General features: G+C 36.4%; 1 protein-coding gene across 1 annotated transcript in view; it reads left to right on the forward strand.

Moving 5' to 3' along the window:
• The first annotated feature begins 1,537 nt into the window (after window positions 1–1,537).
• Neil3 (nei like DNA glycosylase 3) overlaps window positions 1,538–15,120 on the forward strand; it is a 43,831-nt gene continuing 30,248 nt past the window's right edge. Inside the window, exons 1-2 of the mRNA XM_004852963.3 lie at window positions 1,538–1,809; window positions 13,334–13,461. Of these exons, the coding sequence (XP_004853020.1) occupies window positions 1,654–1,809; window positions 13,334–13,461 (284 nt within the window). The 5' untranslated portion in view covers window positions 1,538–1,653. The remainder of the gene's footprint in view (window positions 1,810–13,333; window positions 13,462–15,120) is intronic.

Below are 15,120 nucleotides of genomic sequence, written 5' to 3' on the forward strand. Positions count from 1 at the left end.
CTATGTGCTTGAAATATTTGGCCCAGTCTCATTTCTACAACCTCTGGGTCAAAAAAAATCCCAATCTCAGAAATGGACCTTCTAGTTTCAGATTTTTAAATGACAGCCCTGGCCACTATCTTAAGTGTAACCTTTTGAGAAATGCTGAACCAGAACCACTCAACTAGACCACTGGCAAATTCTGACCAACAAAAACTTTGAAAAACAAGTAAGATAGTTTGTTAGATAGAAATGAATAATACAAAGGTGAAAGTGAAAAAACTACATAGTATAGGACTTTCAGGGCAGAGATTACAATTGAATTTGAATTGGAGAGAACAAGATTCTTTCTGGACCTCTTAATGATTTAGAAGAGTAAAAACTGAACAAAATAAATTCTGAACCCAATCTAGCCAACTTTGACCACTAATCACTGCCCACTAAGATTCTAGACATTACTATATAACATATAAATTATATAAATACATGTAAATAATATAAGTATATATTTATAGAAATTATATGAATTGGGCTGAGGATTTAGCTCAATGTTTTTGTCACCTGCTGTGCAAGCGCAAGGACCTGCGTTCAATCCCTGGTACCAAAAAAAAAAATTATATGAATTAATGTATTTAAATATATTATACGAATTAATATATTTAAATATACTATTATTCATTTAACTGTATTATTATTAACATATTTAAATCCCTATATTCAAGACATTAAGATATTTACATCCTTTATACGTGTATTCTTCTGGTTCAAATGCAGTAGAATGGTATGCTTATAATGTCACAACTCCACTGTTTTAATATTTCAATTCAGAAAGAAACAAATTCTAATTTACAAAACTATGGGGAGTCTCTCGTGTCATATATGTATGTGTGTATTCATCTTTGCTTATGTTTGTGGGTAAATTTGAAAAGCTTCTCACATTGCCCTCAAGTGTATGTATGTATATATATACATACATACATACAGCCCTACCTTTTACAATGTACTTTCAAAGATCATTCCCCTCAGGGCATGCCACAAGAAGACAGATGCCTAGATATGCTGTGTAGGGCTCACTTAGCTATCTAAAAATGAAGAGATTTTTAATACAGACACTAATATATATTCGACATGTAAAGTGGCATTTTCTAAGACATGCTAAACTTAGAAAAAAATAATCAAAGCTGTTCGTTCTATCAAATCTCCTCTCTGCAGTTCTCCCTCTCAAGTTCAATAAGGGTACAAAAAAAGGCCTCCCAGACTAGCATTACGTTGAATTTTGGGACAGACTGCGAGGGTCAAATCAAAAAACGTGTGTGGACTGACTAGCTGAACAGATGGGCAAAACCCTAAATTAGAAAAAAAAAAAAAAGTATTTGGAGGTTCCCAAGTCGCAATTTCCCCCGTTCTCAGAGTTCATCCATTTTTTTGATGGCACCCGACACTAGCGTTTCCTCAATGGGCCAGCGCACACGCACCGCGGGGTGTGGTGGCCCACAGGCCAGAGCGCTAACACCGCGAGACGTGGGAGGGAAGTGGGCGGGGAGTGGGCGGGGCCGGACGCGCGGGAGATTTGAACTTGCTCTACTCGGAGTCAGTGCCTGCGCGGAGGTGAGGATACAAAACAGTTTTCTCCTCAGGCCCTGCGACTAGTAAGGCACAGCTCCGGTTGGAGAGATGGTGGAAGGACCAGGCTGTACTCTGAATGGAGAGAAAATTCGGGCGCTAGTGCACCCGGGTCAGGCGGTGACTGACGTGCGGGGAAGGGCTCTGCAGAGCCTGGAACGCCACTCGCCGCCACCCGCAGCTTCCGTGACTGAGGTCTCTTTCCAGGTGAGCTACTGCTCTACTCTAACTGGCCCTGCAGCTGCAGGGGGAAATAGAATAAAAACCCTATCAGGTTTCCAGGATCCATAATGTCATTTGTTTGCTCTGGTTCAGGTTGTCTGGGACTTCGCTTTTCTCAGTGTTTTTCTGTAACTGGACGGAGATGTTGGTCCTAACTAGAACAGTGGGCCGATGGGATGGAATAGATTGAGCTTTTTTTATTCCAAGTCACCTTGCTTAACTTCTTAGTAACTCAACATAAGATGGCTTCCCTATGCCTACAGCTCCATTCTGCATTGTTAATATTAGATAAGTGCAACCTCTGATGTTTCTTTCTTCACATTTTTAAGATTGTAAGCTTTTAACATAGAATTCTTGATTGCCTAATATTCTGCCATGGATAAGTATGTTACAGGTAATCTATAATTCTAAAATTGCACACAGAGTATTCAGCACTACTCACTCAATTTAATATTGCCATCTAATGAAGGGTCAGCACAACCCAGTCTGGTTTATTGAAGAGAATTTATTTCTATTCAAAGTAAATTGTAGCACAGCTTCTTTCCATTCAAGCATTCATTGCAAATAGTGTGATATCCACTTGATAAGACCTTAGAACTTCTACTAAAAATATTCTGATTAAGCCATAATGCTTTTAAAGCTGTTTAGATGTGTGAATGATTATATTTCACATGCAATATTGTGCTATACTTCAATTTCTCCCGCAAAGTTTCCCCATAGCCTTTGATCTTGGAAAGAAAAAGTCACTTGCTCTGAAATTAGCAGGTGCTTCCAACTTGAAAGAAATGAGGTTCTAAGTCTGAGGAAATGTACTTTCAAACTCTGAAACAGAATTAGCTTTGCATCTTCCTCCACTTGCCCTTTATTTGACTTGATACATCTGTAAATACTATGTAATTTTTAAAAAATTATTTTGTTTCTCAAAATCACTTCATGGTCTGTAGAGGTGAATTTTAATGTTCCTTTAAGAATATTAATGCTTATGAAAATCACTCATTCAACACAATTTTGAATAATCGCAAAGCACCTGAGGAACAAAAGCACATCCCATTGTAGAGCCTCTAGCTTAATGGGGAAGATACACGTTCATTCATTCAAGAATAGTATAAAGAAATATAAGTTGATATATTCTCTGAAGGAGAAGAGTTCTATAAGGATTTATAGAAAGGTCAGAGAAGGTTTGAAGTAACAAAGCTGATGTATAAAGGGCAACTTGGAGACCTACAGTATCTGGGTCAAAGCTTGGGCAAAGAACACTTCAGACCAAATAACAGCAAAGAAATAGAAATCCACGAATATGAGGGACTGAAAGCAAACTAATGTGGATGGAAAAGAGAATGAAATACAGGCAAGATCAAGTGCTACGAAACTGTTTAGAAGGTAGGAGGCAGACAACAGAGAACTTTGTAGACCAGATTAGGGACTTTGTATGTATTCTTAGAATCATAAGAATACTTACAATGTGATAAGATTCACTTACACCTTGAAAAGCAAACAGAGTGGAGAAAAGGCAAAGTAGGCACCATTCCCTCAATCAGTATACTACTGCGGTGACCCAGATGCAGTAGTGACTCCTGAGTTTGGGCATAGGCCCTGGTGGTGGACGGAGATTAAGAGAGGGAAGAGAATTACTATATCAGAAGTGAAGGCTGTAGGATTTAGCAATGGATCTGATAGGAATATCCTTATAAATATCAATTTATATCATTCACCAACAATATATTTCGTATTAGGCTTTATGCTATTTCCTGGGAATATAAAGATGAATAAGATAAGTTTCCTTCTGCAAGAATCCAACCTGATATTTTAAATAATCACTTCATTGGTATTTAGGCAAAATATTTCTTTTAAGTTGTGATTATCCCTGGTGGCAAAGCATGGAGTGCTTTCCTATTTCATTTAGTCATGAGAAAGAATTACTCTGTAATAAAAAATTAACCCAAATACACAGGTAAGAAATAGGAGTCTCAAAGAAGTTTAAATCCACTGCCTAAGATCACATGAGGAGTAAGGATTTGAGCCAGGGCTTCATCTCCCTTCTTTCAGACTCCAAAGCTTACTCTCTTAACTATGCTATAACTCCTTTCAATAATAAAAGATTCAGGGGCCGGGTATTTAGTTCAGTGGCATCAGTGCCTCACAAGCACAAGGACCTGAATTCGATCCCTGGTACCACAGAAAAACAAAACAAACAAACAAAAATAATAGTAAAAGATTCAGTAGCAAATTGGCTAAGACAGTGGTAGTAACACTACAATGCTCTGTATGTGGTAGTGACTGTTTATTAACTACAAAAGTGTGACCTTGTCTTTCCACTAGTTACCACCATTTTTGGTTTTGTTCAACTTAGTCAATTCTCTTATTCACTCCGATAATTTTCTCCTAATGGCTTCCATTCTCATTTTCAGATGGCACAAAAACATGCAGCCTTTAACCTAATGTAAATACTTCATTAATGGTTAGCAATGATACCAATAAGCTGTATCCCACAAATAACCCTGTGTTTAAAATTGTTATGTTTGATACATTAATGAAAAGAGAGGTTAAAAATTAGAAAGACCTTTTTGATTAGGATGAGGAGTCTGACATTGGATTTGCAAGTCAATATGGAATTAATAATTTTCTTGTAGCTGTTGGCAAAGTGATTCACTGTCTGAACCTTTGATCTATACAACACGAGTAATAACTTTTGTAAATATGAAGAGTCTTACATTTGAGAGGAATGTTCTATCCACAATAAATTTCATTAAAACATGGTAGCTTGGGCCGGGGATTTAGCTCAGTGGTTTTGCTGCCTGCTGTGCAAACTCAAGGACCTGAGTTCAATTCCTGGTACCACAAAAAAAAAAAACATGGTAGCTTGTCACAAACTTGGAAGATCATTACTGTAATAAATGAGCCTGCGTGCTCACTTCGGCAACACATATATTAATTAACACATGAGCCTGTTTCCTAAACAAGTATACCAGAGAATTAAAAATACTTAAGTGTGGGCCAGGGATTTAGCTCAGTGGTTTCGCCGCCTGCTGTGCAAGCGCAAGAACCCGAGTTCGATCCCCCGTACCAAAAAAAGTTAAGTGTTTCTGTCACTGGCTTGAAATGATTAATTTTCTTAATACAGCATTTAAAAATAGCTTTATTACTGCATACTATAACTTTACAGTGCAAAAAACCAAGCCAGAAAAGGAAAAACAGACAAAATACTTAGCTCCATAGCTACTGCTGTAGCAAACCAGTTACTCTGTCATATAGCGTACCTCTTTTTGCAGTTTAAAGTTCACAGAAAACACATTTCAATGCATCATTCCTTGTGACAATTGATCCTGATTTTGAAGAAGAAAGCCTAGCCATAGAAGAATCCCAGCATCTGCCAGTCATGTGTGCATTGTGTTATTTCTCGGAGTTTTGATCCATTGTCTTGTCAGCATAAAATTATGCAACTGCGTAAGCACATTGTATAAAACTCTGCTGGAGTGCTGGAACCTAATGGTAAGAAACAGTACTGGGGGGCCGGCGATTTAGCTCAGTGGTTCCTGAGCCTGCCTCACAAGCCCCGGTACCAAAAAAAAACAAAACAAACCAGTATTGGAATGTAAATGCACATATCTGGCTAATGAGCTTTGAAGAGTCAATTCTATGATTTTTAAGTGTTGAGTGGATATAATATTTTAGTGAAATCAGTGTGTAATATGCATGTGTTTTCAATCTCCTGTCAACAAAACAGGATAGGAAGCAGTTTATATTTGAAACATGATCCCTTAACTATTATGACTAAAGATTTCATATATGTATTTATGAGTGTCATGAACAAATTAGGCATTTAGTAAAAGGTAAAAGGAGGAAAGCAAAGTTTGTAGTACAGAATGATTAAGGACTTAAAAGTAAGTTCCAATTGTTCACTATGAGTGCATGTGTATTTTGTTGGGCATGCTATTTGGAAATGCCTACATCTTAAAAATAATGAAGCCCCATAGTACGTTTTCCTCTACCTTCCCCTTCTTCAAAATGAGAAATAAAATCATAGTTCTTTACATTGCTATTATTTGAACAAATAAGCTGAGTCACAGAAATTCATTTTCCAGCTGTATGAAGTTTATTCCTGTAAGTATCCAAAGAGGTTCTAAATATTTTACAGAACATGCCTTATATACTTACTTGCCTTCTTAAATGAATATTGATGATTTCTCCTTAGAGATTCAGGATCATTGTTATCAGCATTCAGCATTATATGGAATCACAAAACAGTGATAGCAGAGAGCAGGTATTATGTTATTTTTACAGACAAGCAAACAAAGAGAGGTGATTTTTCTATGATTGTTGTCACTTTTTATCCCACACTGGTCAGTATGCTGTAAAGAACATGTGGTCATCTTGATTTTGAATTTCCACTCTTTTGTTACTCCTCATCTGGAATTGGTTATACTCACATCTTAGTTTACTTGGTCAGGATTCAGTTAGAGGACAGATAAAACTGTTAGCTTAATGGGTAGCAAAATAAGCATCATCGTTATTGTTCCTTTTTTCTCTTGGATCAGGGCTTTCTCACCAAACCCATTTACCTAAGGAACTATTCCCCTATGAAGAGCTTGCAACATTTGATGCTCTCAAATAAGATCCAAAGTATTTAGGTTCTGGATAAGGGCTCATAGGTTCTGCTTTTTAAAAAATTGTACACTATGTGGACCTAAAGATTTTATAAATTTTGGAATTTAAAGACCATTTTAAAATTAGGTTCTTTGATGGTTTAGATTAATAAATAAGTGGCCGCTAAGTAAAGTGTTACATTAGTATAGGAAAGCATGTGAGGAAAAGAGGAGAGAATTCGAAAATAAATATGTTATCTTCTCTGTAGAGAAAATATATAACTACAGTAAAGTTGAAATATTTATCTATGAAAAAGTCTTATTCTATTCTGAAAAGTTCATCTTCCTTGTTCACCCATGGATAGGCAGGATAAATGGTAATCAGCACAATAAATCATGTGCTGTCTCTGAAAATATATGTTGTTTTGAAGATTTCATATTATTAAGCCACTTGAAAATGGGAAGGTGAACCCTACTCAATCATACTTAAAATTGTGGCAAAGGAGATTTTCATCTCTATTTCAGAAAAAGAAAGGTTGAAATGATCAAATAATACAGCAGCAGGATTATAAGGGTCAACATGAGAAAGTCAAGTATATATTGGGCAGTTGTGTATAGTTATAACAAAGATAATAGGCTTGTGGAAATTAATTTTTGAATTTGTCTGGGCAGCAGAAACTTGTAGAAAAAGGTGATAACCTCAGTTCTACAGTAGGGCAAGTGCATATCTTGTAAATTTAAGATTTATTGTGAAAGCTTCACACAGTTTGTATACAGTAGCTTATAAAATAAGTGGAACAGACCGTCACTGGTATACAAAATTTTCTCATGAAATATAATTTTAAAGAAATAGTAAAAAGTACAGGTAGGGCTTGTGATGCTAAGTTGAAAATTTTATTTTTTTCCTAAGTATTTTTGCAGAGCTGATTATTTTAGAAACCATAGTGTCCAATTGCTTCTCAGCCTTTTGGCTAAGCTCAAGTGTAGAAACCACAGTGTCCAAGGAGTCAGCTTACTTGGGTGAGGTGCCTCCATGATGGACAACTCAATAAAATGATCTTTACTTATCATTTTTATCCAAGCAAAAATGAACTATAGGCAATCATTAAATGCCAAGTAAATATACAAAAGAAAAACAGAGAGAGGGAGAGAGAGAGAGAGAGAAACAATGCCCTAGTGCCCTGGGACTGGTTGCTGAACACATATCAATCCCTTTCCAAAATTTCCCATAAAGTTCTTTTTCTTATATGGGAAATTCTGGTAAATATAACACCGTACTAGCTTTTGGTAGGCATGATAAATTTGTCCTCTTGTATTTAAATCTCACTTCATTGTAGATGAGAAAATAAGGGATTGGAATGTTAATATTAATAGATTTTTTTTTTAAAGAGATGAAATGTTTTTGCCAGGAAATCTTGGGACAGGTGAAGCAAATTGGACATGGTAGGTGGAGAGATGGAGAGACTTTTTTAAAGCTACAGTCAACTTTAGGAGGGAAGGAAGAAGGGATCTATCTATTTAATCCCACAGATGTTTACTAAACCACAGGCACTGTGTAAAGCTCTTGAGGATACTAGCTAAATACATGTACAGGTAAGGAAGAAATACATGTCACGGGAGAATAATAACTCAGGATAGTAAGGACTGTGACCATGACTGTGACAGCTAGAAATCCTCAAGGTTATTCAGCTGCTCAGGAATGGAAACTCTAGAACCACGGAGAATTATGAACTATATATGTGAGCAATGAAGAGGTTATAACAACATTTCATTTTAATTCCTAAACCCCTCATCGGGTATTAAAAAAAAACCCTTAATTCTTCAACATATTCAAGCCAAGGTCACACAGCCTCTGAAGCTGGAGGAGTGTCTGCTGGAGTGAAGTCAGCTGATAGTTCCAGGTCAGTATTTTTCCATAAGTCAATAGTTCTCCACCTGTCATCATTCCTCTGTTGCCTTTCTGCCAACATCTGTTATAATAGTCACATTTATTGGCCCATAAACATCTTTTCAACATTTGTAGAATTTTCAATTTTGTAAGTGTTTCCAGTTTTTGATGTCATATTGTGTTTTTAATTATGGAGAATAGGGTAAAACACCAGTAGAGCAAGTAAAGAATGCTACAATATTCAGAATTTGGTTTGAGGTTGTCTTTGAGGCTCTGTCAGCCAGGACAATAATTCCCTTTCCACTGGCATTAGTGTGAAAATATATAACGGTCTTATGCATTTTAAATATATTGGCCTTCCTGTTTTTGGACTCCTTCTTCTATTCATAACAAGAGTTATTTGCAAGGGCAATATTGTCTCCTTTGTCTTGTTAATAGTGGTCCAGTAACCATAAAGTTTTGAAGAACTGTATCTTGGTACTTTTTTTTTTAACTAAATGGCCAATTTTTTCATATTTAGATATTCCTACAATTTCAGATCATTGACAAATCTGCAATACGTAGTCTGGTCCAGGACAGCCATTGATGCCTTGATGGACTAATTGTGGAAAAGAAAACAAATATTTTTTGAGCCTACCTCTCAGCATTGGCTATAAGGGATATTTCAGCTGTGCTCCTCATAAATTAAATTTCAGCGTTTTGATACAGGCCACTACAACCAGGTTTTTGCTTCCTATCACTTCCCTGAAACTCTTGTCACTAATTACTACTAAACTGCTAAATCCAGTGGTCAAGTCTCAGGGTTCATTTTACATGATTTGTTAGCAATGCTTGGCATGCTCTCTTCCTTGAAATGTGTTTTTCACTTGCTTATAGGACACCGTGCTTGCTGGGTTTTGGACATGCATTGCTAACTGCCTTCTCAATCTCCTCCCTTCCTACTTTCTCCTGTTCTTCTCTCTAGCATCATAGCATTCCTTGGTGGCTCTTCCTCTTATTCCCACCAACATAGCATTGGAGTGGCCTAGACCTCACTTCTTGGACTCTTGTGTTTGTAGACATACTCCCTTGCTTATTTCATCCAGTGTCACAGTTTTAGACACAATTTCTCTACATATTGTTGAACAATTTCATATTTCTGGACCAGACATCTCTCCTAAATCCAGACTCATATTCAACACGTTTCTAATACACATCTCAGCCTTCAGATGTCTAATACCATGGTTTTTTTCTTTCCCAACATGTTATACCCAAGTCTTTCTCATCTCAGTGGGTGGCATTTCTATCCTTTCAGTTGTTCATGCCAAAAACCGATTGTGTTAGATCACTGTCTCTTCCTTCCCCCATCCTATTCACCAGCAAATATTCTTTGCTTTACCTTCAAAATACGTTTAGAAATCTGACCAATTTTCACTGTCTCCTCCAACTCCTCTGGTCCAAATCTTCATTTCTTGGCAGGATTTTTGCAGTAGTCTTCTAAGTACTTTCCTGGCTTTCCCCGCTCAACCTGCTCAGCCAAAATTCTATCTAACTGCTAAAGAACATATTTAAAATAATAATGTAGATCACATTTTTTTCTATTCTAGTGCTATCAGAGAAAAACCAGTCCTTAGATCAGACTTTGTGGACCACATAATCTGATTCCTACTATATATCAAGTTTCATTTACCTCTAGTACTCTGTTGTATGCTGTGGCCACACTGACCTATTTGGACTGCCATTAAATTGTGGCGCTCTCTCTCTCTCATTTAAAACCTGTTCAAATGCTAATTCTTTCACTGAGATGCTACCCCTTTAAAACTGTAACCTATTACACCCTCCCCCAATCTTGGTCTCTTTCTTATCTCAGTTTCTTTTCAAAATCTTCTAAAATACTGTATTCTTAGGTTTATTGCCTATGCATTTCCCTTACTAGAATATAAACTCCATAAGGGAAGGATGGCTTTAATTATTTTGATTGATATAGCCCCAGCTTCTAGAACAAAGCATGATGCATAGTGGAAGGACAATAAGCTTTTCCAAAATGAATTAATTTAATTAAACAGCCATGGATGCCTCATTTTTAATAAAAAGGGTTGACTTTCCAGGTAGAATGTCTGTGTTGTAGACAAAGCTAAGTGAAAACATGAACTGTTGTTATAGCTGTAGGCTTCTAGAGTTTTTAACTAAATGATATAAATTATGTTCAAAGCAGTTACTTTATCAACATGAGCAGATTTCACATGGAACTGTTGGGACTCCTTTGCTAGTTTGTTAGTTGTGTGTAAAACTTAAATGGCTCTCAGAAATTAGAGCATAGGGATAGCAGCATTAGCTTTTTCTCTTCCAACTAAGAACCAGGGAAAGTTGCTATATATGAATGTGTGTTGTGTGAATGTGTATTGTTGTGTGTGTGTCTGTAAAAGTGTTTGTGTCCCTGTATTTATTAAGCAAGATAAAGTTCATCACCCAGCCTCTGCTGGGAGGCCTAACAGAAGCCAGAAGACTTCAGAGAATGTGGTGAAAACCCATTGGTAAAGAAGAACATTGAGGAAAGGAGGGTAAGAGGTGGTTGATGCTGGAATGGTGGAGAAACAAAGCCCTGATCCATTAATGTATAAATAAAGATTTAAGATGAGAGTAAGACCTTAAATCTGAGATTCTATAAATACAAAAACTCATCTATAATCAGGCAGAGCTTACTCATAATAGATCTATATCTGATCTGTGTATCATCATCTTAAAAATGTCCTGGCTAGTTTATAAGAATGTTTTACATATTAATCGCTTGCTGTGGAAACCTACCTTGAATCCTGCTCTTGTAAGCTATATTGGCTTGAAGTATATAGACGTGGCTTAAAGTCTGCTGTGAGGCTGAAAAGCATCAAGACTTTTGTTGTTTCTCAATTCAGGACTCTGACAGGTTATTTATAAAAAGCAGGGCACATGTGAAAGTATGTTTTTTCCCCTGAGTACCTCAAGCCTGCCTTGCCAGTGCTTATTAGTCATTGCTAGGCCCTCGAGTCCATCCAAGAGAGGGAAGAGAAATCAAGGCAGAAGTTCTGACGATATGGTGACATAAGTATCTTTACTTCCAGATGTTAGAATTTCCCACAGGTTCTTTTGGTCATTGAAGCAAATCTGCAAGTCTGCCATTTATTTTTTTGTATAGGAGATATGAATCTAAGGCCTCAAATATGCTAGGAGAGTTCTTAACACTGAGCTATACCCTGAAACCTTTTAAAATTTTATTTTAAGAAAGGATCTTGCTAAGTTTCCCAGACTGGCCTGTAACATGGGATCCTTATGCCTCAGCCTTCTTTGTAGCTGGGATTATTTATAGGTGTGCCCCATCACATCCAGCATCTGTCAGTTTTAATAATTCTTACGTATTTATCAGTTATTATAAGCCTGTGATGAATAATACAGTGCTTATTATGCAAAGTAGGGATGTAAAGCCCTTTGAAGTTCACTGAACTTTAAGCAATTGGAAAATTTTAGCATGAGCTATTATCGTTACAACCTTAAATAGGTTTAATGGAAGAATACTACTGTGGTATCTTTAAAAAACAAAACAAAACAAGGACCAATTTACTAAAATACAGCCCAGACACATTATATGCATTTAGATTGACAAATGTTTATTAACCAAAAATCTTATCATTCTACCTTAAGCTCAGGAGAAGTTGTGACTTTCTTCTAGGCTCTGTATCTAAAGGTGCTTTATAATTGCCTTCCTGCTACGTTCCCCATTTCTACTGGTTTATCTTCAGGATCCTCAGGGCCTTAGAGAAAAATGGCAAGCAAGTTAGAGGCAAGATGTCACCTTGAATTAAGTGTAAATCTATGGATATAATTATATGTACTTATTTTATTTTACCTAAGAATTGTAGATTTATAAGTTTCACATTTTTATTAAATTTAGGGTGTAAATTACATAATATTTATAAAATAGCTAAATAACAAAAAATTATGATACAAGGAATACCAGTATACCTAACGCTCAATTTAAGGAAAAGAATATTACCAATATCTAAGCTAAATGCCAGTCTTTTCTTTTCCTTCACAGAACCTATATTTTGTATCTTGGTAGATCTATAATGTCCTTGATTTTCTTATATTATTCAGTACATATAATGTAATCCTAGTACTCTTTTGTTTGGTTTTGCAAGGCTGATGGGAGAAAGGGAAATGGAGTTTTATTTTTAACATTGTGGTTATAATGGGGCAGGTCTTTAATTATATTTGTCTACTCAGGGGACCCCAAGCTTTATATCTAATCTACAGTACCCACCCAAGATGAAGGTAACTGAAGCTTTCTCATTCCTTGGATCTAGTAAATGTCCTCATGGTAAAAATTGGTTTCAGGGTCCTGCTTACTGTATCCCCCAAGAGTCTGTCCCACTTTTATTTAGGTTTTGACCTCTTGTTATGCCTTACTTGCTTAAAAGTTTATTAACTCAGTTAAAAATATTTTGTTTTCATGTTGTCTATCGTTTTCAACAGTTATTTGAATACTCCTTTAGGAAAGCTTGCTATCATTCTGGAAATAGAAGATTCTTTATTCTACTTGTTAGTTTTATAGCATTTGCCTTGTTTTCCTGTGGGTTTTTTTTTTTTTGACAGTATCTCACTATGTAGTTCAGGCTGTCCTTAAACTCACTGGGTAACCCATGCTGACCTTGAACTCATGGCAACCTGATCTTCCTGCCTCAGCCTCCCAAGCGCTGGAATAACAGGCATGTGCGACCACACCCACAGTTCCTGTGCTTTTTTTCATTATAAGCGGAGCTATCTGTTTCTGGAACAAACTCGTTTTGATTGTCTGCCAATTATTGTTTTTTCATTTAATGTTTTTGGCCTCTTTCTTCATAAGTTAGTGTATAATAATTGGACAAAATGTATGTAAACAGCTGATTGTAATACTTGACTTGTTGGACCTTATTCTCATCAGAATGCACTCAGGCATGTAATACAAATACATTTAGGAATTAAACCATAATTTTGTTTAGAGTTTGCATGTATGTGAGTGTTTATATGTGTATGTATTTTCTACTAGGCTGCTGCACTGAAAGATAGTAAAGATTCCAGCCGGAATTTCTTGAGACTGTTTAATGGATATGTGTACAGTGGTGTGAAAACTTTGGGGAAAGAGCTGTTTATGTTCTTTGGCCCAAAAGCTTTACGGTAAGATAAACCTGTACAATACATCTTATCACTGTCTATTTAAAGATGTAGAGAAGGCTTTTTCTTGCAGTTCACCAGGTGTCATGTTGAATCATGTAGAAAGTACTCTATGTTTATGAGAGCTCTTTATAAGAGGTTGAGGTTCCACCATGGAAAGCAATCACCAGAAAAAGAATAAATTGTGATGCCATCGTTACTTGGAGGGTAGTCAATTTATTTCACTTATAAAAATTGATAGGCTACCAGAGTTTCTGAAGATGTATTAGAGTAACATATCTCTGTTTAGTTGTTCCCCAAACTCCTTACACTATAATCTCTCCTCCTCTTGTGTCATCAAATGTTCACTGCATTTGGTGACATCAGTTATTTTATATTTATGACAGGCCCTTGTTTGGTTTAAATGCCTCATTAGATTTTTATATTTTCCTGACTTTCTCTGAAGTCTTGAACAGAATTTGGGGACTTACTTTCAGAATTCAAAAACTTTTGAAAGAAATAACAGGTTCTCTAGTTTTTCAAAGTACTTACAGAAATTCATAGCTAATATGCTGGCAAAGAAAGACAAGCAATCTACTAGCTTGGTTGACTTCATGATAAACACTGTCAGAATTTATGTAATTACAATGCATACTCACTATTTTAATTTTTGCAGAAAAGGGAAAAAGGTCTAAGAGTTAATATGCCTACTGAATCTCAAGATGTCTTTTCTGAGTTTAATCTAAGCCATTGCAAACTATAAAGATGAATTCTGCTTCCTTGATTCTTTTTAGTGCTTCTTTAAGATATTAAATAGTTATCACCTTTTTAAAAGAAAAGACCTGCTATTAGACCTTGTACTTCTAACTGAAGGTGAATAATGCTCACACAGAGATGATGTGGCTCTGATTGTTATTTATTGAATTTCATCTACCACCTGTTTAGAGTACTTCAGGTTCATGTAATTGCTTTTTCTTTGAGGTATACTCTCTTCACTGTCAGTAGCTGCTGTCCTTGGACAACATTGTCACTTCATGTTTTTTCTTAGTCTGGGATTGATAACATCAGCATATGCCTACTGGCTCATGCAGTAATGATGTATTGCAGGTTACATTACGCTATAGTAGATTGATGTGCTTGAAAACTTACCTCTGGACAGAGTAGCACACAATGGAATACATGTACAATAGTTGAAAACATTGATATGTTCTTGCTTCTGTGGTGTCGGGAGCAGATTTATTTCTGTAGGATGAGAGGGAGGTTTTTATCAGTGTTCTCTACCCGACTGATAGGAGGGGATCATTGCTCAATGAAGGACTGTCAGTAAGTGTCCCATGAAATTCTAAACAAGGGCAATCAGTTCTTCAAACTACGTGAACTAGTATTGTCCCTGGAGAGTACCTATCTCAATGTATGGGTAGGAAAAACTGCACTGGCTTGCTTCTTTTCAATTTCCTGCAGCCTTAGCAACTCTTGTATGTTACAATTCAAGGTCAGTGGCAGATCAGCTGTTGCAATCTGAATTCAGCAACCTAAAGTCAACTGTAGCCCCTTTCACAATGTAACATAAGTTAAAAAATTGCACTCCCAACCTATGCTTAAGGAAATGGATAACTCTGTTGAAGAAATGTGATCTTTGTGTGAGGCTGCATGTCTGTGAGCCTGAGATGGAGATGTTGCCTT

The sequence above is a fragment of the Heterocephalus glaber genome, unplaced genomic scaffold (genome assembly GCF_053883595.1).
Source record: "Heterocephalus glaber isolate CG9 unplaced genomic scaffold, H.glaber_assembly_v1.0 deba00001461, whole genome shotgun sequence".
Classification (NCBI taxonomy): Eukaryota; Metazoa; Chordata; class Mammalia; order Rodentia; family Bathyergidae; genus Heterocephalus; species Heterocephalus glaber.